The sequence below is a fragment of the Pantherophis guttatus genome, chromosome 4 (genome assembly GCF_059756535.1).
Source record: "Pantherophis guttatus breed Tessera chromosome 4, ASM5975653v1, whole genome shotgun sequence".
Lineage (NCBI taxonomy): Eukaryota > Metazoa > Chordata > Lepidosauria > Squamata > Colubridae > Pantherophis > Pantherophis guttatus.
Genome location: NC_142066.1, coordinates 139,729,585 through 139,752,073, shown reverse-complemented (window position 1 = coordinate 139,752,073; position 22,489 = coordinate 139,729,585). Strand labels below are relative to the sequence as shown.

The window sequence follows — 22,489 nt, the reverse complement described above, 5'->3', positions numbered from 1 at the left end:
TGATGGAAGATCAGATTAAAACAATTCTTATACACTAAATAATTAAAAGAACTAAGCTAAATTAACTGATTTCCTTGCTCAAAAGAAATATGGAACCACTGCTGGAATAAACAATATGAAATAAGCAATAATAAAAAGAATCAAAATTATATGGAACCATTTGGAAGAATGGTTCTAAAAGAACCTTCAGCTTTTAGACATTTACACAAAGAGTCTGAAGGCAACTAATAGTTCTACAAAAATATGAAAATGGAGAACTTGGTTTTTATGAGATCTCACATTCAGCATGTGGGGCAATTGTTTTTACTTTAAATGAAGCCCCAGATGATCCCAAATATTTTCTTCTCTCTATTCCTTTCTGGAAAGCATGATGGGTGAACATTACAGGCAAAACTAGGAAGTTATTTGAGTTTAAAAACATAAGACTGAGCATGTGGAAAGGAAGATAGCAAATTTCTTCAGAATTACAGCATCTTCCACTCTAGGGTATTTATAATGGTGTATACCTGTAAAAAAAACCAAAAAAACAAACAAATAAACAAACCCAAAACAGTTGGTTTATCTGGTAGGGTACCTGTCTAACTATTGATTATCTCCTGTTTGCTTGCCAAAAAAGAAAATGCAACTGCAGAATTCAGACCTAAGACTCAGAAAGGAAATTACATTTTCTTTTTAAGACCCTTCTAGGAAAATATGTACGCATCTCCCAATAATACGCTCACCATACAAATCCTGAAGAAACTTGTATCTTACCTGAGCTAGGTAAATCTCTTCCATTTTTCTTTGTGTTCCTATTGCCTAAACGTTCATTTTCATTCAGTGAGATTATACGCTTGGAAACACAACTGCCTTGGGACAGTTTGTGGGGAAATTCAGTGCTGCCAACGGCGGAATCATTTGCTTTCCCTTCTGGTTCCTTGAATTGCTTGTCTTCATCTCTATCCTCACCAGATCCGGCGTTCTTTATAGTGAGACGTCTCATCCGAGAAACTGAATCGACTTCTTTCATCCGCGCTATGCGATCCATGGCCGCTCGGTTTACAGCAGAGGCCACTTTGCCTTGCCTGGGCACAGTTACCTTTGAAGTGCTTTCAGTTTTCCTTTCTACATTCGAGGGGAGCGATTTTCTTTCAGCAAGAGGAAGCACAGCAGATTCAAGAGAGGGAGCATGGTCTTCTTGATGTTTGCCAAGATCAGGATGCTGCTGAAAATACTGTTCACGTGTCAACTTTTCTTCACTACTACACTGATCCTTCACTGATCCCAAGTTGCTTTCTCCAATGAAAGTGCTTTTCGACCAGCCACTTTTTGGCTTTCCTTTGGAAGAAGCCACATTTGTTTTCTTTTCAGCCCTCGGTATCCTTGTGTTTGACAGTTCACGGCTCTGTGCCATGTTATTGGATCCACAGTCTTTGGCAGGAAGAGTTTTGTTATCAACTGTTAGAGATTCCACAGCTACCTCTATGCCCAGGATCCTAGATGCTCTTGCGTGAAGAGATTCATTTGATGAAACCTTCTTTGTAGAAGAATCAGGAATGCTGGTTCCTTCATTGACATCCAGGACAACAGATCTCAAATTTGGCTCAGAGCACCCTTGGTTCCTTCTTTTAAAAGATAATGATGCTACAGATGCTATTTTTGAAGCAGGGCTATTCCTGCCTGCTGCCTTTTTCAGCTGATCAGAATCCTTATTCTTATGGTTTTCAACACTTGCTTCCCTAGAATTAATGTTGTTGAGTGGTTTAGAATTTTTACTGTCCGAGTGACCTGAAACATTTGATTTCATTGGATGCAGACTGATAGCCTGTTTAATAATCTTTCTCGCATTATCCTGTCTTTGATTTAGACCATTTTCCTTTTTTTCCTTCACTGATTTATCCATTTCTCTTGCCTCTGATCTAACATTCCTAAGGTCACTAAATACAACTCTTGTATTTGAGATTTTAGAAGCATTTTCACTTTCAGGTTTACTTTTATTGGTTCCCTTTTTAAACACAGAAGTGGCTGGTTTTACCTTTCTTGCCTCTGCACTACATCCATGGTCTTGGCTGACTTCATCCGCTCTACATGCTTTTCCCTCTGCCTTGTTCACTTTTTTATCCTCTTCTCTCTCTTGCTTCTGCTCATTCTCTTTATTATCTACATTCCTTTCTTCTTGTTTTTGAATCTCCTTATTAATACTTTCCAGTTCACTTATTGCATCCCAAGGACGTCGGCTAACGGGCTTTAAGAGAAATTGCCCAAAGGCTTCTTTGATACTACAAGGTGATTTATTTTCTTCCTTGCGGGCAAAACTGGGTTCATTTTTCTGCCCAGGAAGCCCTGTGGATGTAGTACGTGATTCATTCTGGCCTGTTTTGGAGTGGACCACAGTCCTAGGACACTCAAGTTTGCTGGACTTGTTAAACTGAGTTTTCCTAGGGGGAGGAATTGGTCTATCTTTCCTGTTATCAGTAGGTAAACTACTCGGAGCAGATTCTGTAGTAGATGATCCGTACTTTAAGAAGTGGCCATTGGTCAGTGTATTTGATTTCTTAAGTTGTAGCCCATGGAGAGGCTGCTGCGATCCATGGAGAGGCTGCTGAATTTGGGATTCTTCTCTGAAACTAGTTTGTGTTTCCTGGTCCTTATACGTAGTGCATGGCCATGAGCCAGAATACTCAAGCTCTTTGTGCTTTGGAGGTTGCTTGGAGCTGACATAATTCATTTGTTTGAACTCTGGTCTCTGAAAATCTTGTTTCTCTAACACAGTTTTATTGAGCATGTTTCCTGTAAGGGCTTGGAGCTCTAAATCAGTAGAAGACATACTTAGGAAACTCTGTTCTTTTAGATCTCTATTGCTGTCAGTGTCATACTTCTCACTGGAACCCTGTATTGCATTGTTATTCCTATCAAAAGCTGGCATGTTCAGTTCAGATTCAGCTGAGATAGATACCAAACAAAACATAGTTTCGTTTGTTTTCTTCTTTAAATGGTTTTTGCCTTGAATCTCAATTCCAGGTTCAAAGGTTTTCACTTTTGTAAAAGTCTCAGTGGAGAGATCTGTTGCACCTGGGCTTTGAGCAGATGGCCTTGCTTTAGCATATGCACCGTTCAGACTGATGCCTGTGTCATAAGAGCCTCTTTGGGTGGACAAGACACCACTATCCTGATCTGCATTGGATTCCACCAACCATCTGCTTCTGTCAGAGACCTGGTTGGATTTTACAGCAATGTTTATTGAGTCTGGTACATCAACATTCAAATTACTGAGCTCCTTATCCACAGAATTTTTATGGAAGACACTACTGTTATTTGCATCTTCTGCTTGATCCTCCATCTGATGAAGGTCAGCTGGATGTATTATTTTAATGTGCCGTATTCGAGGGTCATCAAAAGGAATATATTGAACAGAAGACAGTTGTTTCTCCTGACACCTCACCTGTGTTTCACTAAACAAAATTGGCTCTTCATCTTCCATTTGTAGCTGATTAACAGAAGACCCAGAACTAATACAAATACCCTGGTCTAGAACTTGTGTTTCCTTGACAAAGGACTCATCATAGTCAGGCACTTCTTCGGGCACATGTTGATTCTTACTTTGCTGACCAGATTTGTAAGATGGAGGAGGTATGTACAATGGGGGTCCTAAGGTAGGATCTTGATCTTCAACTTTGGTCACATAGAAAGTGGTTTTGCGTGTTTGCTGTTCATCCTGTGGTGGATTGGTTTCCACAATCCCCCTACTCTGCTGATGAAATTCATATGAAGGAGGCTTCAGGGGTCTACCATACTTGGGCCTAGCTGTTGGTTCAAAGTATTTCAAAGATTCCAGCTCAGGCTTTACTTTATACTGTTTACTGCTGGCTACAGCAGGAATTTCAGCATAGTTAGAATTTTCTGACGAAATAAATATTGGGAAAGATTGTGGTTTATTCTTAACATGGGAAGCTGCAATGTTTTGCCTTCCTGAATACACAATTTGAAGTGGCCTTTTTTTATTATCTGTATCAGGCTCACGTCGTCCAAAGACAGTTGGTTGTTTCCAGGTATCTGTCTTTAAACTTTGCCTTCTGTAGTCACCAGGAAGTTTCATGGCCTCCTGTTTGTTACTCCTCATATTCTCTAATCCTTCTTCAGTCCCCCAATGAACTTTGTTTTCATCTCCAAACAAGGCACAGGCTGCACCCATTCCTCTCATTTCCTTGTCTACTCTGTCAGGATAATCATAAGCACTGAAATCTTGGCACTGTCTTCTCCAGGAGGCAAAATCGTTCTCTTTCTTGGAGGGCGAAGACCTACTTAGTGATTGGTCATAAAGCCTGCAAATGAAAGGAAGTACCAGTGAAGAGATTTTTGTAAATGTTTTCTTTTCTCCGGATCTAAATTAGTAAAGAATCTGAACCAGCCACAATCATGAGACACTCAACTTACTTTCCTCATATTTCTGAAAAACAGAACTTTTCACAATAAACCACGAAAGAGTTTGGATTGTAACTATATTTTGTAATCAATATGCCTCTCTTTCTTCAGCATAATGTATACATGATAGGAAACTGCTGTGTTACATTCTACCACATAGGTATTCCCCCCCTCCCCCCAGATATAGCTTCTTAAAATTAATAAGGGTTACAATTGTGAACCTGGAACAGATTTTAAAACACAAATTATTCTTTTAACTATACACATTCTTCTTTTCAGGACAGCCTGCCATCCAGTAAACTTTATGCTCTTTTGCAATCTTAAAATATCAATTGGGGACATGCAACTGTGCCCAATTTTTAAGTTCTGGCAAACTGAAGGTACACAATAAAAAAAGAGGTCAGAATACTTTAGCAAAAATGGAGATGCATGAGAAGGGATCTGTGGGATGTCAAAATGGGACCTGTGCAGTTAGATTCCCTGAATTATGACAGTATTCAGTATTTTTGGTGTATGCAGTTAAATTCTTAGTCTTTGACCTTCCAATGACCCCTGAAAAAAAGGTTTTCCTCACAGTATCTGTAACAGGACTTTAAGGCAATGCAGGAAATCAACAAAACCAAAATCTCAGATAGCGTGAAATAAATTTTGTATAAACTAGAAGAGAATTCCTCCTCTCACTTTGGAGTATATACTGGCAAACAAGATAATATTGCATATTTACCTAGAAGGAAGATGTAAATTTAAAATCTTAAATTTAAGACAATTTCACCTCTAAAAACAAAAATAAGCAACAAAGAAACCAACCAACCAACCAACCCAAACCCACCATTCTCTTCCACATGTTATCTTCCTAGCATTGGCTAGGAAGCCAATTTTTGATAAAGTCAGTGTTAAAGATATTGTATGTGAATGTGTGATATTGTATGTGAATGCGTGTGTGTCATATTTTACAGAAGATAAAGAAAATGTGTGTGTACCTGAGTATATAATACAAATACTGATCCCCCATTTTCCATGTATCAAACTCCTTTTTTAACATACAACATAAACGTTCTCTTCCTCCTTCAAGCAGAAACAAAGGATTAAATTTACCAAGTAAACAGCTAATTTTTTTAAAGTTAGCCAAACATTCCAGCAGGGTGGCTGCAGCCATTTATATTTCCATCAATTTTCAACAGCCACCCTTCCCAATTTACTGCGATTGTGCGATTGAATCACTCATTCAATAATTTCCTCAGACATAATATATATTACACATCAAGCAAGTTCTCTGCAAATGTCTTATAACAATTTGAAATGAGGTTTTTCTTCAAAACTGTGAGCAGCTACCTTTTCTAAATTGGGTCAATTTTGCATGAAATATTTTTCACATTTAACACCCCACCATACAAAAATTGCAGTGAAAGCAAGCAGAGGTCAGGACTAATCTTTTTGGCTCTGACTGAGAGTAATCTGCATTTTCTGCATTAGTCTTTTAAAACAAATATGAACCACAATTTTGTTATTAATTAGGTAGCTAGTTCTGTTATTAGTTAATAGAACAATCACATAATATTTCTCCAAATGGGCAATCTTTTGGGTGTAGGTTGTTTTCAGTTCAAAAGTGTGTTTGAATCTAGCTGCAGGCAAGCACCAAGTTACAGCAACACATTTTATAAAGTGATGACAAGGCCACTGGCTTAAACAGGATCTCCAGGAGTGGCTTATATTTGCCTTAATAAAATTCAGTTTGAGACTTTCCACTTTTAATAACATCATGTAGATTTCTATATTAATATGTCTCTGGGGCATTTTTTGTTTTCTTCTCTTAAGTCAACTTTTTACATTTCTGAAACAGTCTTCCCCACCCCCATCCCAACAATAAACCTACTAAATTTAACTGATAAGGTAGCAGGAGCTTTTATTGATTGATGCTCAAGGTAGATGATTAAAAAATAGAAATTGCCTAAAATGTAGACTTAAAAGCATATAAAAAGATTAGAGCTTCTTTTGACACCTCAATTTAGGAGCCAGTCACAACTTGATTTTATATTATTTATTTTACATGTAAACAAACATGTTTTTGCTTCTTTCTGGAAATTTAAGACCATCCTAATTCACAAGAAAAAAAATCCTAATCCACAAAGAAAAGATTTCTTCCTTGAGTTCATGGAGGAGTTATGGTCCTGTAAAGCCTGAAGCTAAAATAAAATGATACTGAGATAATTATATGGAAGCCCTTATAATTGAGGTAGTCCTTGTTTAGCAACCACAATTTATTTATTTATTTATTTATTTATTTATTTTTGAATTTGTATACCGCCCTTCTCCCTGAGGACTCAGGGCGGTGAACAGCCAAATAAAAACATCAAATACAAATATTAAAATACAGTTAAAAAATATATATATAAATTTGGCCCCATTAATTAAAACAATAAACCAAACAATTAAAAAACATGTAAAAAGAATTAGGCCAGCCCGGCTTGTTGGAAAAGGAAGGTTTTAAGGGCACGGCGGAAGGCACTGAGGTCATGGATTCTCCTTATCTCAGGGGGCAACTGATTCCAGAGGGTGGGAGCCCCCACAGAGAAGGCCCTCCCCCTGGGGGTCACCAGCCTGCATTGTTTGGCTGATGGCACCCCGAGGAGGCCCTCTCTGTGGGAGCGCACGGGTCGATGGGAGGTCGTCGGTGGCAGCAGGCGGTCTCGGAGATAGCTAGGCCCTATGCCATGGAGCGCTTTAAAGGTGATAACCAACACCTTGAAGCGCACCCGGAAGACCACTGGGAGCCAGTGCAGCTCGCGCAGGAGCGGTGTTACATGGGAGCGCCATGCTGCTCCCGTCACTACCCGCGCTGCTGCGTTCTGGACCAGTTGGAGCCTCCGGGTGCTCTTCAAGGGGAGCCCCATGTAGAGAGCGTTACAGTAATCAAGGCGAGAGGTCACGAGGGCATGAGTGACTGTGCACAGGGAATCCCGATCAAGAAAGGGCCGCAACTGGCGGATCAGGCGAACCTGATAAAAGGTCCCCCTGGTTACAGCCGTCAGATGTTCCTCCAAGGACAGCTGTGTATCCAGGAGGACTCCCAGATTGCGAGCCCTCTCTGTGGGGGCCAAAGACTCGCCCCCAATAGTCAGTGATGGAGTCAACTGACTATATCGGGATGCCGGGAACCACAACCACAATTGGGACAAGTCGCTAAGTGAGAAATGACCATGACTAGGCTTTCCTTTTTTATACCCTTTGAAATGCTCATTCCAGCGCTGCAATAATTAACAAGGAATTAATGTTTCACAATACTACACAAATAGCTTGGCATATTCCTCATTGTGTGCCTGCTTATTCTCTGGTAATCCCTTCCTCTGCAACTGCTCCATTCTGGGGTGAGGCAGAGAAAACAGTCAGGCACAGGAGAAATTGTTTAAAGAGATCACCTGTTTAGACAATCTCTAAATATGGAAGAAAAATATGGGTCAGGCATAGGACTGTAATGGCAAACATGTGACTCAGAGACAGATGCTGTGAAAGTCCTAACTGCATGCCTTGGTTGCAAAGTTATTTTTTCAGCACCATCATAACTTTGAATAGTCACTGCACAAGGCAGTTCTCGTGATTCCGTAATCAGAAGAAAGTATAAGTAAGACCTCCCTTACCAATTGCCTTCTGCAGAGACCATTCAAAGCTTTTCACAGTGCTGAAAAAATAATTTTGCAGCCGAGGCAAGAACACTCACCAATTCCGAGAAGCTATCTGGGAAATTCTTGAGGCCTTTTTCATATTTTTTTTTCTTTTTCAAATTTAATTAAACATTTTGGCTACATACAGAGCAAAATGGAGAGGACATACAAAGGCTGCAAACTGTGGTCCAAATAAGATTACAAACATAACAGTTAAAATACTGCAAAGTTGGCTGTGTTTTTCTTCAGAGTTTCTTGAAGATATCTGGAGAACTGTCCAAATACATGCAAAAACATAACAGTGCTTATTAACCTTGCCTAAATTATTAATATTAAAAAGATAGGGACCCACATCACCCAGCCACACTTTTTCTCACTGTGATAAATGTAGTGCGTTCAACCTGTTGAAGTACACATTACTTCCTCTTATGATGCTTTCAACACAATTAAGTCTCCTGGTGTCTGTGCTTCAACATTGTTTGACAAACAGCTGAGCAAATTAAAAAAAATACTCACTCTCCTTGCATGTTGCCTGGACCTGAGAAATATTCCTGGTGGGTGTTCCTTGGCCTCCCTCGACCGACAGGATTATTCTCGTTGTCATTTTGGTATCTTCTTGCTTTATTGGTCTTGGGTATGGCTCCAGGATGGATTGGTAAACCATTCCTGGTTGCCTGATCAGACCGCCTACCAGTATCTTCATGCTGATCTCCAGCAACTTCAGATGAATTGGTAGGATTTTTAGATTGCTTGTATCCGTGAGAAATCAGAAGGTCGTCTACGCTGAACATACTGCTGTAGTTTTATTTACGTCAGTATCTCAGTTCGTCACTGAAAAAGAAGGCAAAAAATTTCATGAGTAAGTAGTACAGTAGTACAGCAGTACAGTAGTAGTGTCCTTGAGATACGACAGTCACTTAACAGCTGTTTGAAGTTATGACCTTTCCCCCCCCACAAAAAAAAGCTTCATACAACCATTTCAAATTTATGGCAGCTGAAGTGCCCTTGCAGTCATTTGCTCTTACAACCATAGGGCCAATGCAGCACCCTCCCCATCTCTTTATCCCCCCCCCATCCTGCCCTGATGAGACCCCCCACAATGCTCCCCATTCCTCCAGGATGCAGCCACCATTTTCAGGGCTCTGACAGTTCCTTGCAGAAATGGCGGGTGTCTTCAGAGTTTTCTGCCCCGATCATCTGGCTATTGAGAGACTGCAAACTTTCCAACCTTTTTGATGCTTGCCTGACTGTCTTTAGGACCCATATACCCATATAGAGAGATAGTTCTCTTCTGCCTGGCCATTTGGTGCATGTTTGTAATGTTTTTTTCTTTAGAGCTGAGTTTTTCAATCAGCTGCTCAAGGCAAACAAGCTGCAGAAAGGTATTCGTTGCTTGCTTCCTTCCTTCCTTTGCTCTGTCCCTATCCTGGCAGTCACTCATCAAGGTAAGTAACTTACAGATTTTGTCACCCTCTTTCCGGGCATGCAATACATTTAGCAAGCAACAGGTAACAGTAACAGAGTTGGAAGGGACCTTGGAGGTCATCTAGTCCAACCCCCTGCTCACGCAGGAGACCTGTACTAGGGATTCGAACCGCCGAACTGCTGACCTTTCTGATCAACAAGCTCAGTGTCTTAGCCACTGAGCCACCTAGTCAGGGTGAGAACATTAGAGTGAAGTGGGGTTGAAAAGAATCAGGACTGGAAGCAGAGATGGAGAGTTTAGTTTGGGAGGGGGAGGGGGAGGGGGAGGAATGAACAAAAGTCTGTCCTTTTGTTGTTGTTTTTTAATTGAAGAAATGGAGGTTTCTGGGAGGAGGAGGAAAAGGGAAGGTCAAGCAAGGAAAAGGGTTTTGCGAAGCTGCTGCCTTTACTTGCAGGTGGCTGACTTCCCCAAAGCCTAGCAAGAGCCAGGAGAAGTTTGCAATCTCCTAATAACCAGCTGATTGGGGCAGAGGCCCAGCCGACAAGGGTGGCTTCATCATCAGCCAAGCACAGAGGCTTCGTTGGAAGCCTCTCTGGCATTGGAACATAACTCTAGGCCCGTGATGGTGAACCTATGGCATGTGTGCCCGAAGTGGCATGTGGAGCCATGTTGCCTAGCATGCGTGGTGTCGCCCATTCCTCTTCTGGGTTTCTGGCGTGTATGCGCATGTGGCTATCAGCTGGCCTTTGTGCGTGTGGCAGTGCTGGAAACCAGAATAACTGGTCTTCTGTTTTCTAGCATGAGCATGCACACCGGCCAGCTGATCAGCACGTGTGCATGCGTGGCGGTAAGGAGACGACTTGCTGGCTTGTAAGCATGTGTGCACCGGAAACCAGAAGTACCTTATCTGGCGTGCGCATGCCCCCTGAGCAGCTCCTCTGCCTGGTCACAGCCCTGATGAGAATATAAGGGTAATATTTTTTTTCCGGCACTTGGTGCCACGCACGCACCCGTGTGCTCTCTTTTTGGCACTCGGTGCCGAAAATGTACGCCATAACTGTTCTAGGCCCTAAGCTAGCTGAGCTCTTCCTTCCTACTGGGCTGCTTTTGGCTTCGCAAACCTTTTGCTCTTTGTCTGCCTCCTTTATGGTCCCAGCTGGATGACAAGCATCCCAGGAACTCCCCCACCCATGAAGCCACTCCATGCTCCTCTTAACCTGCATGTTCATTTTAACAGGGGCACCTGGGAGAACAGAGGTGGGAGGGGTGTGTGCAAAGCATGTCTGTCTCATTTCATGGAGGTCACCATGAAACTATGGATGGAGGTTCACAACACTGTACAAGAGATAGCAACTAAAACCATCCCAAAGAAAAAGAAATGCAAGAAAGCAAAATGGCTGTCTGAGGAAGCCTTACAAATAAGCTGAGGAAAGAAGGGAAGCAAAAGGCAAGGGAGAAAGAGAAAGATGCACCCAATGAAATGCAGAATTCCTACAAGCTAAGCTCCAGCAGTATGTGGACCGAGAATTACCAGAAGTGTAGGCAGGATTTCGAAGAGGCAGAGGAGCTAGAGATCAAATTGCCAACATATACTGGATCATGGAGAAAGCTAGGAAGTTCCAGAAAAACATCTACTTCTGCTTCATTGACTATGCTAAAGCCTTTGACTGTGTGGATCACAACAAATTGTGGCATGTTCTCAAAGAGATGGGAGTACCAGACCATCTTATTTGTTTCTTAAGAAAACCTATATGTGGGTCAAGAAGCAACAGTAAGAACTGGACACGGAACCACTGATTGGTTCAAAAATGAAAAAGGAGTCTAGCAAGGCTGTATACTGTCACCCTGCCTATTTAACTTATATGCAGAGCACATCATGAGAAAGGTGGGACTAGATGAATCAAAAGTTGGAATTAAGATTGCCAGGAGAAATATCAACAACCTCAGATATGCAGATGGCACTCTAATGGCAGAAAATGAAGAGGAACTAAAGAGCCTTCTGATGTGGGTGAAGAAGGAGAGTGCAAAAGTTGGCTTGAAACTCAACATTAAGAAAACTAAGATCATTTTCCTGAGCTCAAAGATCACCGCACATGGGGACTACAGCCAAGAAATTAAAAGATGCTTGCTCCTGGGGAGGAAAGCTATGGCAAAGTTAGACAGCACACGAAAAAGTAAAAACTTTGCCAACAAAAGTGCATATAGTCAAGGCTATAGTTTTCCCAGTTGCAATGTATGGTTGTGAAAGTTGGACCATAAGGAAGGCTGAGCATCAAAGAATTGAGGCCTTTGAACTATGGTGTTGGAGAAGACTCCTGGGAGTCCCTTGGATTGCAAGGTGAACAAACCGGTCAGTCCTAAAGGAGATCAACCCTGACTGCTCTTTAGAAGGCCAGATCCTGAAGATGAAACTGAAATACTTTGACCACCTAATGAGAAGGAAGGACTCACTGGAGAAGAGCCTAATGCTGGGAAAGATTGAGGGTAAAAGAAGAATGGTACTACAGAGAATGAGGTGGCTGGATGGAGTCACTGAAGCAGTCAATGTGAGCTTAAATGGTCTCCAGGGGATGGTAGAGTTTACTGTAACACGATTCCTCCTTAATAAAAGCAGGAAACCTGAAATACATTTGAAAAATCAAAAGCTGGCAGTGGTTCACATGTATAGCTCAATGTCAGGCATATTCGACACCTTTCCAATCATAACCTCTTTTATTTTATTTATTTTTTTATTTTACTTCAAATTTATAAACCGCCCTTCTCCCTAGGGACTCAGGGTGGTGTACAGCCAAGTAAAAACACATAAATACATAATACATAAATTAAGAACAGATTAAAAGAAAATATCTCAATTTGGTTCAGAATTTAAAAAGACAAATGAATTTAAAATCATTTAAAAGGATTTGTTAGGCCAGCCCGGCTTGTTGAAAAAGGAAAGTTTTAAGGGAACGGCGGAAGGCACGGAGGTCTTGGATTTTCCTTATCTCTGGGGGCAGTTGATTCCAGAGGGTAGGAGCCCCCACAGAGAAGACCCTCCCCCTGGGGGTCACCAGCCTGCATTGCTTGGCTGATGGCACCCCGAGGAGGCCCTCTCTGTGGGAGCGCACGGGTCGATGAGAGGTCGTCGGTGGCAGAAGGCGGTCTCGAAGATAACTAGGTCCTATGCCATGAAGCGCTTTAAAGGTGGTAACCAACACCTTGAAGCGCACCCAGAAGACCACTGGGAGCCAGTGCAGCTCGCGCAGGAGCGGTGTTATGCGGGAGTGCCATGCAGCTCCTGTAATTACCTGTGCGGCCACATTCTGGACCAGTTGGAGCCTCCGGGTGCTCCTCAAGGGGAGCCCCATGTAGAGAGCTCATACATCCATTGTGTGCCTTCTGCTATCAAATATTTACTTGTAGGTCACTGCTTCTCCTCACTTTATCCCAACTCAAGCCACCATACTAACATAAAATTATCTGGACTGCAGGCATGATCTCAAACCTGGTATGCTGTTCTTCAATATTATTTACTGTGAGATTTATGGCCATATGGTTTATTGATATGATAATCTTAGGTTTGAAAAGGTTTGCTCTCATCATGGTATCTATGTAGATCCTTAAGGTAGATGAGCTAGGCTTAAGTTCCCAAACAGACCCAGAACTAGCACAGAAACAGTAAATTTCAAACAATGGGGGGACGGTCACATTTTAAACTTCCTTAAAACACATGGGAAAGTCCAGGATGGAAATTATTTTTCCATCCTGAATTATTTTTCAACCATGAACACCTGGAACTGGGCAACGACTCGGCAAGAAGGGAATGTGGACAGCTGGTTACTAGAACAATTCAATTTCAAAATAGAGGATCCATATGGCAACCCATAAAACAGCCACATAGCTGATGGGTCACAGGTGCAAGGAAGAACTGCGCTTTTCCTGGTGCTACATAAACTCCAGGTACTAGTGGAGCGTACAGCATCCATTTCCTGGCTAATAACATACCCATTTCTGAGCAAAAAATAGTACACAAGGCTGTCTTTACTGTTTCCTTTTTTAAAGTGGATTTGGCTGTGGAAGTGAATAGACAAAAGTGCAGTGCAAGCAAAATACTGCCCAGCTTTTTCTTCAAGAAACATAGCCTTCCTTTCCATAGCCAAGAAATGTGTAAAGCATCCTTAGTTGACTTGGGTACCACAAAATCAAATGGATTTGCTGGCTGGAGATGATGGATACGTGTTAATTCAACCCAAAAGAAATGAAGCTGGAAAAGGCTGATAAATGCAAAAAAATTTGGAAGGCACAAAAGTTCCAAGGAAATTTGCATACTATAATGACAGTGGGGAGCAACCTACATTTCAAAGTTACCATATACTTCTTATAAAATAAAACTTCGGGAAAAAAAAATAGTTACATCATCTGAAAGGAAAAAACACAGGCCAATATTGCAGTTTAATCCAAACTAATTAAAGGGCTAGCATAGTTTAGCTGCTCACTTGTTTATTCTCTGCATTTCTGTACTGCTCAATTGCCCAAATTCTTTCTCCACTGCATAAAAGTTAAAAGTTAGAAAAAACACAAGTATAATAAAACAATGCAAAACAGGTTATTTATTTTGCTTGCTCCCCTATTCAGTCTGTACATTTAAAAACTGCTTTTATAAACGATTATTTCTACTTCTCAGTAGAAAGAACATTTTCCTAGAATTTTGTACAACCTAGGGAAAAAATGGGGAATAACAATCAGTTACAGATAGTTGTAAACAGTCGGTATAGACCTTTCCCCCCTCTGGATAAAAGATAGACCAGACAGTGCCCAATTTTAAAAACACCTTCACTAGAAGAACAGAGTTTGAGTATTGTGACTCGTAATTTGATGCAAGTTTTTTAAAAAAAAGAATGGAAAACTGTGTGTCTTCCTGGAGTAGCTTTGTTTTGTTTGCCAATGAGGTCACAGATTTCAGAGATTTCACTTCCTCAGGATGTTGGCTATCTTCCCAGAGTTTCTGGTTTGTGAGGTTCACCAAGAGCAGTTATAGAAAAACTAAGCTAGACACTTTTGGGCTACCTGTATCTGCACTGGTCATAATCTCCTAAGGATGCTTGACCCTTGCAGTAGAGAGAAGAAGCAGTGAGACCACTTCTCTCTTAACAAATCTTGTCTTCAGTCTTTCTCAGGATAGAGCAATAGCCCTTCTATACGGCTTTACAGCCCTCTCTAAGCAGTTTACAAAGTCAGCATATTGCCCCCAACAACCTGGGTCCTTATTTTATCCTCCTTGGAAGGATGGAAGGCTGAGTCAACCTTAAGCTTGGTGAGATTCAAACTGCCAAGCTGCTGGTAATTGGCAGCCAGCAGAAGTAGCTGCAGTACTGCACTCTAACTACTGCGCCACCACGGCTCATACCTACTAGTTTGAATGTTTGTTGGAGTGGAAAGACAGGGCCTAAACTGAATAATGAAACAACCCCCAGGATGGATGGATCTAAAAGAGCTGTAATTCTTGTAAGGATCAAACATACCCTTCCCAACACAGGATTGAAGATGGAGCAGCAATCGGGATCAAGTTCTGCACACCAATAACAGATTCATTGATTGGAGACAGAATGACACAAACTAAGTTTGAGATTTCTTCGGAGGAGCCAAACATAGAACATCTTAAGCAGTAAGCCACTTTGATTTTTCAACTCTTATTTCCCTCCCCTACCACTCCCATATGTGAGCTATTATCTTCACAACTCTTTCAGTTCAAGGATGATCCTACTCAGAATAATTACAAGCTCCTGGCCACCTCTCTGTGTGCTCTAAATCCTCTCCCATGTTTCACTTCTTCCCTCCCATTAGGGCTGCAATTGGCTTGGAAGCACATCCCTCCTTGACCCTTTCCTGCTTATCTTCAGAAAAATCTCAGCATCCTGTTTTTTTTTTTAAAAAAAAACCTGACAAGTACAGAACAGAGACTTTCTATCTCTCTTCCAGATGCAATTGAAGATTTTTTTAAAAAAGAAAATTATCTAGTCCAACTATACCAGATTTAAAAGTTCAAACAATAAGAAATTATCAGCGTCAATATATATAGATATATAGATATTTTCATTTTTAATGATTCTGACTGTTGGAGGACTGCATTCAAATAAGGCAACAAGCCAAGTTTGTTCTCATACAAAATGTGGGAAGGGGGAAAAGCAGGAATTCTAGCGCAGTATTCACCAGCATTCCCTACAGGAGTTGTTGCAGACTTCTTGAGTACTTGGCATGGCAGGATGCGAGTTTCCTCAAAGCACATTCCTCTTTTCATAGGTTTTCCACTGGACATAAAAGCAAATGTTAATCAGAACCCCTCAATATGAATGCACCAAAGCAGCTTCACTGTTCTTTCATATCAATCAATTGCCTATTTTCTCTAAACATTAGCAGGTTTGGAGGAAACATCAGAGGGACTGAAGTGAAAAGCATAAAGAATTTAGTAAAGAAAGCAATTAAAATAAAAACTCAAAAGCAAGCAATGGTGGGATCTATCTTGAGCCAATAGTGTAAAGGAGAATTTAATTACTTCTGCTGTTATTTACTCTTAACCTACTAATAGCAGATGGAATGGGAAACTTAGCAGAATCTACTAAACAAGAACAGTGCCAAATGAACTTCTCGGGAAATAATATTAAACACAGTTCAAATTCAGTGCTTGAGATAGCCTGTATTAAAAAGAAGTGCAAATTAGCACCAAATTTGCCAGGGAAGTATTTGATGGTCGCATGTGAGGCATAATTCGTTTAATTGATTTGGGGCTCACATTTTAGATTCAGACCCTCAAAATAACTACTTCTATAAAGCTACCTTCTAAAAACTTGGAGGTGTTGGAGGTAAACTCCTATAACTGCCCATCAATTGCTGACTAAACTGGACATTGTGTTAAACTTATAACTGACTTGTATCTGAAAACTATTAAATGGGAATTCAAACTGCAAAGTTATCTCTAGTTAATACTAGCCACAAACTAGATTATTGGGGAGTTGCAAGATAAATTCCAAGAATAAAAGGACACATAACTTGGCAAAATAGAACGACTGACCATTCTTACTATTTCATTGATCAACTATTTGGTTTGGGTTTAAGCGAATAGGGGTACAAGCCTAGTGTGTCTTTCAAAATCTTGGCATTTGGCCATAGACTGGACTGAAATGTACTGTCCGCTGGGCAGGGATTAGACAATGGACACTGGTGGAACAGTATTCTGAGTACAACCTCTGCCCATGTGCTCCCATCATAGCCAAGTCCCAAAATGTTTTCACAGATATTATTTTCAAGCTGGGAGGGGACAGCATCATTTTTGCCACTTGTGGCATCTTGAATACTTGCTCTGCATCCCAAACAGCTGCCCAAATTCAGAGATGAGAAAGGAGGTTATTAAGGTTATTAGTGTATGCATTTTTGTTACTCACATCTCAAGGCTGCACAATTATCTTTATTGCCTACAGCAGCACAAATAACGCCCTTCTCTTTTAAGGGATAAGGCGACAAGGTCTTTTGCAAAATTATATGGTAATTACAAGTTTTTCCCAAATTGTCCTCACCTGTGCGTGAACACTGACTTTGTTCTACTCAAAGTCCCCCTGTATGTAGACAACAATGCGCAGATTTCAAAGCAGCAACTGTTTTAATGCCATGGCAAGGAGTATTTTACCTGACTCCCTACTAGCATTCATGCCTACTTTGGTAATGAAACATCTGCAAGAAAGCACCAAGCTCAGAGAGCACCAATAACCCCCACAGTAAACAATATCCCAATCAAGAAACTACCAATGCAGACAAACAAGCTAACAGTAAACTACAATCTAATCAATATACCACTAGGACCACCAAACACTAGTAGGGAAAGGCACTAGAATATAAAACTATGAGCAAATCCCAATCCCTATTAGCAGTGATGATGTTACTTAGTCAGGAATGAAATGTCTACAAAAATACAACCAAGAACACAGAGCACCAAGGAGCCCAAAGTAAATAATATCCCAATCAAGGAACTATCAATGCAGATAAACAAGCTAATAATAAACCATAGAAACTGCCTGACAAAGCAAGCTTCTAAAACATAAAACAAGACCAAACCAAAATCTCTGCTAGCACCAATGATGTTACCTAAGTTTGATAATTAAATGTCTCTAAAAATGCAACCAAACTCAGAGCACCAATAACCGCACAGTAAACAATGTAGCAAAGAAGGAACTACCAATGTAGACAAACAAGCTAACATTAAGCCATCGCCTAATCAAGGAACCATCAAAATCATTGCAACCAACACTGACAGAGCATGCATGTGCCTGAAAATGAACTTCCGGTTCCAGCTACTGAACTTCCGGTTCCAGCCAGATACTCTGTGTTTCTGGCTTGCATGCGCACACGACGATCAGCTGGCCAGTGTGCATGCTCACACAGGAAAATAGAAGACTGCCACATGGAAAAAGGCCAGCTGATCACTGCGTGTGCATACACGCCAGAAATGCCATGCGTCCCAAGTGACATGGCCCCGTGTGCCACTTTGGGCACGCATGCCATAGGTTCGCCACTATGGCACTAGTATATAAACATAAGAGCAAAACCTCATCCCTCTTAGCACTGATGAGGACAGCTAGTTTGAAAGCAAGAAAGCAAGCAAGCTCAGAGGGCACCAAGGAATCCACAATTAACAATATCCCAATCAAGGAACTACCAATGCAGACAAACAAGCTAAAAAACCTCATAGCCTAATCAAGGGACCACCAAGACCATTGCTTTCAACACTGACAGAGCAAAGCCACTAGGAAATGAGAGCAAACCCTTTCCCCCACTGGCACTGATCATGTTATCTAGTTGGGTAATGAAACGTCTACAAGAAAGCAACCAAGCGCAAAGAGCACCAAGGACTGCCAATGCACACAAACAAGCTAACAATAAACCACATAGCCTAATCAAGGAACCACTAAGTCCACTGCTACCAACACTGGCAGAGCAAGCCATTAGAAAATAAAATGAGAGCAAACCCCTTCCCCTACTGGCACTGATGCCGTTACCCAGTTGGGTAATGAAACGCCTGCAAGAAAACAACCAAGTTCAAAAGGCACCCAGAAATCCACAGGAAATAATTTCTCGAAGCACTACTAATGTACCGTATCACAAACAATCTAACAATAAAAACCAGTCTAATTAAGGAACCATAAGACCACTGTTACCAACACTGACAAATCAAGCCACTAAACAATAAGAGCAAACCCTAATCCCCAATAGCTGCGATGTTAGCTAGTTTGATTATGAAATATATGCAAGAAAACAACCAAGTTAAGAGAACATAAAGGGCCCCTGAACTGCCAAGGAAGCTAACAGTAAATTACAGTCCAATCAAGGAAGCACCAAGATCACTTCTACCAATACTGAGAGGGCAAGCCATTAATACAGTGATGGCAAACCTTTTCGGCACCGAGTGCTGAAAAGGGCACATGCACGTCTGGGCTGCAACCTGGAAGAGGAGCTGCTCAGGCACGTGCGCGCCCCCCAAAAATGAACTTCCGGTTTCAGCTACTCAACTTCCAGATTCAGCCAGCTACTCTTCCAGGTTTCTGGCGTGCACTGGTAGTTCCTTTTATCTGCATTGGTAGTTGCTTGATTGGGATATTGTTAATTGTGGATTCCTTGGTGCCCTCTGAACTTGCTTGCTTTCTTGCAGACATTTCACTACCAAACTAGGTGTCATCATCAGTGCTAACAAGGGATGAGGTTTTCCTTTTATGTTTGTATACTAGTGCCATGGTGGCGAACCTATGGCACGCATGCCTGAAGTGGCACACGGAGCCATGTTGCCTGGGATGCGTGGCGTCGCCCATTGCTGTTCTGGGTTTCTGGTGTTCATGCGCACACGACGATCAGCTGGTCCATGCACATGCTCACACAGGAAAACAGAAGACCAGTTCTTCTAGTTTCTGGCACTGCTGCATGCAAAAAGGCCAGCTGATCCATCACGCGCACATGCATGCCAGAAACCCAGAAGAGGAATGGGCAATGTCGCACGTCCCAAGCAACATGGCACCACGTGCCACTTCGGGCATGCGTGCCATAGGTTCGCCACCGTGGCACTAGTATATAAACGTAAGAGCAAAACCTCATCCCTCTTAGCACTGATGAGGACACCTAGTTTGAAAGCAAGAAAGCAAGCAAGCTCAGAGGGCACCAAGGAATCCACAATTAACAATATCCCAATCAAGGAACTACCAATGCAGACAAACAAGCTAAAAAACCTCATAGCCTAATCAAGGGACCACCAAGATCATTGCTTTCAACACTGACAGAGCAAAGCCACTAGGAAATGAGAGCAAACCCTTTCCCCCACTGGCACTGATCATGTTATCTAGTTGGGTAATGAAACGTCTACAAGAAAGCAACCAAGCGCAAAGAGCACCAAGGACTGCCAATGCACACAAACAAGCTAACAGTAAGCCATAGCCTAATCAAGAAGCCATCAGGACTACTCCCACCAAAACAGTGGCAGGGCAAGCCACTGGTATATAAACATAAGAGCAAAACTCATCCTTGTTAGCACTGATGAAGACACCTAGTTTGGTTATGAAAAGTCTGTAAGAAAGCCACCAAGCTCAGAAGGCACCAAGGACCCCACAGCAAACAATATCCCAATCAAAGAATTAGCAATACAGACAAAGAAGCTAACAATAAAAACCTAATCAAGGAACCATCAAGACCACCGCTACCAACACTAGCAGAGTAAGCCATTAGAAAATAAAATGAGAGCAATCCCCTTTCTCCACTGGCACTGATGCTGTTACCCAGTTGGCACTGATGCTGTTACCCAGTTGGGGCTCCCCCTGGGGTGCACCTGCTCCAGCTGGTCCAGAACGCGGCTGCGCGGGGGATTATGGGGGCGACGAGGCGCTCCCATGTGACACCTCTCCTGCGCGAGCTGCACTGGCTTCCGGTGGTCTTCCGGGTGCGCTTCAAGGTGTTGGTGACCACCTTTAAAGCGCTCCATGGCTTAGGGCCGGGGTACTTACGAGACCGCTTTCTGCCACCAATAGCCTCCCACCGGCCAGTACGCTCGCACCGAGTGGGCCTCCTCAGGGTGCCGTCCGCCAGACAATGTCGGCTGGTGACTCCCAGGGGGAGAGCCTTCTCTGTGGCGGCGCCCACCCTCTGGAACAACCTCCCCCCAGAGATATGTACAATAACAGACCTCCGGATTTTTCGTCGGGCCCTGAAAACCCATTTATTTCAACTAGCTGGGCTGGCTTGAGTTAAATTTTAAATTGATTTTAAATTGTGTTTTTTTAATTTACGGCCAAAATATTTAATTATTTTAAACTGTTTTTAAATTTTGTATGTTCTGTTTTTTACTTTGGCGTTCACCGCCCTGAGTCCTATTTGGAGAAGGGCGGTATAGAAATAGGAACAAATAAATAAATAAATAAATAAATAAATAATGAAACATCTGCAAGAAAGCAACCCAAACTCAAAGAGCACCAAGGACTGCCAATGGAGAAAAACAAGCTAACATTAAACCATAGCTTAATAAAGGAACCTCATGCCATTCCCATCAAAACACTGGCAGGGCAAGCTACAGGTATATAACTATAAGACCCAAGACCAAACCCTACTATCACTGATGCTGTTACCCAGTTGGGTAATGAAACATCTGAAAGAAAGCAAACAAGTTCAGAAGGCACCCAGAAATCCACCGGAAATAATTTCCCAAAGTACTACTAATGTACCATATACAAACAATCTAAGAATAAAACCAGTCGATTAAGGAACCATAAGACCACCGCTACCAACACTGACAGATCAAGCCACTAAAGAATAAGAGCAAACCCGAATCCCAATAGCTGTGATGATTATGAAATATATGCAAGAAAACAACCAGGTTAAGAGAACACAAAGGGCCCCTGAACTGCCAAGGAAGCTAACAATAAATCATAGTCCAATCAAGGAAGCACCAAGATCACTTCTAACGCTGAGAGGGAAAGCCACTAATATAGTGATGGCAAACCTTTTCGGCACCGAGATCACTGTGCGCGCATGCACGCCAGAAACCTGGAAGAGGAACGGGCAACGCCGCGCATCCCAAGCGACATGGCTCCGCGTGCCACTTCAGGCACGCATGCCATTGGTTCGCCATCACGGCACTAGTTATATAATATAATATAAGAGCAAAACCACATCCCTGTTAGCACTGATGAGGACAGCTAGTTTGAAAGTAAGAAAGCAAGCAAGCTCAGAGGGCACCATGGAATCCACAAGTAACAATATCCCAATCAAGGAACTACCAATGCAGACAAACAAGCTAAAAAACCTCATAGCCTAATCAAAGGACTACCAAGACCATTGCTTTCAACACTGACAGAGCAAAGCCACTAGGAAATGAGAGCAAACCCCTTTCCCTACTGGCACTGGTGATATTATCTAGTTGGGTAATGAAACATCTGCAAGAAAGCAACCAAGCTTAGAGAGCACCAAGGACTGCCAATGCACACAAACAGGCTAACAGTAAAGCATAGCCTAAGCAAGGAGCCATCAGGATTACTTCCACCAGGGCAAGCCACTGGTATATAAACTTAAGAGCAAAGACCAAAACCTACTATCACCTAGTTTGGTAATGCAAGCAAGTTCAGAGTGCACCTAGCAATCCACAGTAAATAACATCCTAATCCAAGAACTACTAATACTCACAAACAATCTAACAATAAACCAGTCTAATTAAGGAACCATAAGACCATTGCTACCAATGTTTAACAGTAACAGAGTTGGAAGGAACCTTGGAGGTCATCTAGTCCAACCCCCTGCTCACACAGGAGACCTGTACTAGGGATTCGAACCACCGAACTGCCAACCTTTTTGATCGACAAGCTCAGTGTCCTAGCCACTGAGCCACCTAGTTAGGCTACCAACACCGAGATGACAAGCTATTAGTAGATAAAGAAAAAAATTCTATCTCTGCTAGCACTGATGATGTCAACTAGTTTGCTGATGAAACCTCTGCAAGCAATCA

General features: G+C 42.0%; 1 protein-coding gene across 2 annotated transcripts in view; it reads right to left on the bottom strand.

Moving 5' to 3' along the window:
- Positions 1-22,489, bottom strand: part of JCAD (junctional cadherin 5 associated) — a 39,419-nt gene that overhangs the window by 2,566 nt on the left and 14,364 nt on the right. For both annotated transcript variants that reach the window (XM_034402619.3, XM_034402620.3), the window contains exons 2-3: positions 8,577-8,891; positions 754-4,301 (exon numbers count right to left, since the gene is read on the bottom strand). In XM_034402619.3, the coding sequence (XP_034258510.1) occupies positions 754-4,301; positions 8,577-8,851 (3,823 nt within the window). In that variant the 5' untranslated portion in view covers positions 8,852-8,891. The remainder of the gene's footprint in view (positions 1-753; positions 4,302-8,576; positions 8,892-22,489) is intronic.